Here is a 2,168-nt window from a genome sequence, read left to right as displayed (position 1 = left end):
AGGCTGGAAAAACCACCCAAACTTTGGGTGGGGAAACCAGCAAACCCAACCACAAAACCACAAACCTTACAACCAACACAACAACTCCACATACCAATACTCCAACCAAAGATCATACCAAGCCACACAAAACACTTACTCCCAACCACCATATCATGGCCAAAATAATCAACCTGCCCAACCTAATCCGAACCAACAATTTCAAGATCAATTAAACAGGATAGAAGGAATGCTTGCAACCATGGGTCAAGACATAACTGAATTGAAATCCTTTAAGGAAGAAGTAAATTCTAACTTGCAAAACCAAGGAGCTGCCATCCAGAAGCTAGAAAATCAAATTGGGTATTTGTCTAAGCAAACCCCTGGGCCAAGTGTTTCTCATGCTGCCAAGGCTATTGCAAGGGAAGAATGTAAGGCCATAACCCTCAGAAGTGGAAAGAAGCTAAAGGAGATCTCAAAGGAAACCACAGAGGATGAAGCAAAGGAAAATGTGAGAGACAAGGAACAGGGGCAATCTTTTACACCGTCTGCAACAAAAGAAAAAGAAAAAGAGGTCCTAAAGCCTTATACACCCAAAGCACCATATCCTCAACGTTTGATGAAAAGTGAAAAGGATGGCCAATTCTCCAGATTCTTGGAGATTTTCAAGAAGCTTCAAATCAACATTCCGTTTGCTGAGGCAATAGAGCAAATGCCACTCTATGCAAAATTCTTAAAGGAATTAATGACCAAGAAGAGAAGATGGAGAAATGAGTTGAAGGAATTAATGACCAAGAAGAGAAGCTGGAGAAATGAGGAAACTGTGTTGTTGACTGAAGAATGCAGTGCCATCATTCAACACAAATTGCCTCAGAAATTGAAGGATCCAGACAGTTTCCAAATCCCCTGTATCATAGGAGAAGTCATGGTGGAGAAGGCCTTGTGTGACTTAGGGGCCAGTATCAATTTGATGTCTCTAACAATGATGAGAAGAATGAAGATTGAGGAAGCCAAACCAACAAGAATGGCCCTCCAATTGGCAGATCGAACTTTTAAATTCCCTCATGGGATAGTTGAGGATTTGTTGGTGAAAGTGGAAGATTTTATATTCCCGGCCGATTTTGTGGTGCTAGATATGGAGGAAGAAGCCAAAGCCTCCATAATTCTGGGAAGACCTTTCCTGGCTACTGCTGGGCTTCGATAATTCTGGGAAGACCCTTCCTGGCTACTGCTGGAGCCATCATAGATGTCCAAAAGGGTGAACTCACTCTTAGATTACATGATGAGAAATTGGTGTTTAACGTATTCAAGGCAGTGAGTTATCCATCAGAATCACTAAAGGAATGCATGAGGGTGGATGTAGTGGACATTGCAGTACAAGAAACCTTTGAGGAAACAACAAAGGAAGTGGCAGAGGAGGAGTTCACCAAGGATATTGAAGTTAGTGACATCAAGGCTGCTGAAACAACCATGCCAAGCATGCCAGAGAGAGTGAAAGAAGAGAAGGAAGCACCAAAACCCGAGCTCAAAGCATTGCCCCCTAATCTCAAGTATGCATACTTGGGTAGTGATGAGAGCCATCCTGTTATCATTAGCTCTGCCCTGAGCCAAGAACAGGAGGAAGAATTGATCAAGGTGCTACAAACTCATCAAGATGCCATTGGATGGACCCTAGCTGATTTGAAGGGGATAAGTTCATCCATATGCATGCATAAAATCTTGTTAGAAGAGGATGCTAGACCCTCCATTCAAACTCAGAGAAGATTGAATCCCGTCATGAAATAAGTGGTACAAAAGGAGGTCATGAAGTTATGGCAGGCAGGGGTAATCTACCCCATTTCTGATAGCCCATGGGTTAGTCCCATCCATGTAGTTCCCAAGAAAGGAGGCATAACTGTGGTGCCAAATGAGAGGAACGAACTCATACCCACAAGAACTGTCACTGGGTGGAGAATGTGCATAGACTACAGGAAACTCAATGAAGCCACCAGAAAAGATCATTTCACACTCCCATTCATGGATCAGATGCTTAAAAGGCTTGCAGGACATGCTTATTATTGCTTTCTGGATGGATACTCAGGCTATAATCAGATAGTAGTTGATCCAAGAGATCAAGAGAAAACATCATTTGTTTGTCCATATGGAGTTTTTGCTTATAGACGCATGCCCTTTGGATTGTGCAATGCACC

At 42.7% G+C, this 2,168-nt stretch overlaps 1 protein-coding gene across 1 annotated transcript; it reads left to right on the top strand.

Annotated features, from left to right (window-relative positions):
• Positions 1–241: 241 nt before the first annotated feature.
• LOC107469927 (uncharacterized) lies at positions 242–1,183 on the top strand. The gene is made up of 2 exons (XM_016089314.1): positions 242–679; positions 854–1,183. Exons 1-2 carry the CDS (start codon positions 242–244, stop codon positions 1,181–1,183), a joined length of 768 nt encoding a protein of 255 aa, XP_015944800.1.
• Positions 1,184–2,168: the final 985 nt, after the last annotated feature.

Source organism: Arachis duranensis, chromosome 10 (genome assembly GCF_000817695.3).
Source record: "Arachis duranensis cultivar V14167 chromosome 10, aradu.V14167.gnm2.J7QH, whole genome shotgun sequence".
Taxonomy (NCBI): Eukaryota; Viridiplantae; Streptophyta; class Magnoliopsida; order Fabales; family Fabaceae; genus Arachis; species Arachis duranensis.
Note: the sequence above shows the minus strand (reverse complement) of the source record. Positions and strands in the feature narration are given on the sequence as shown.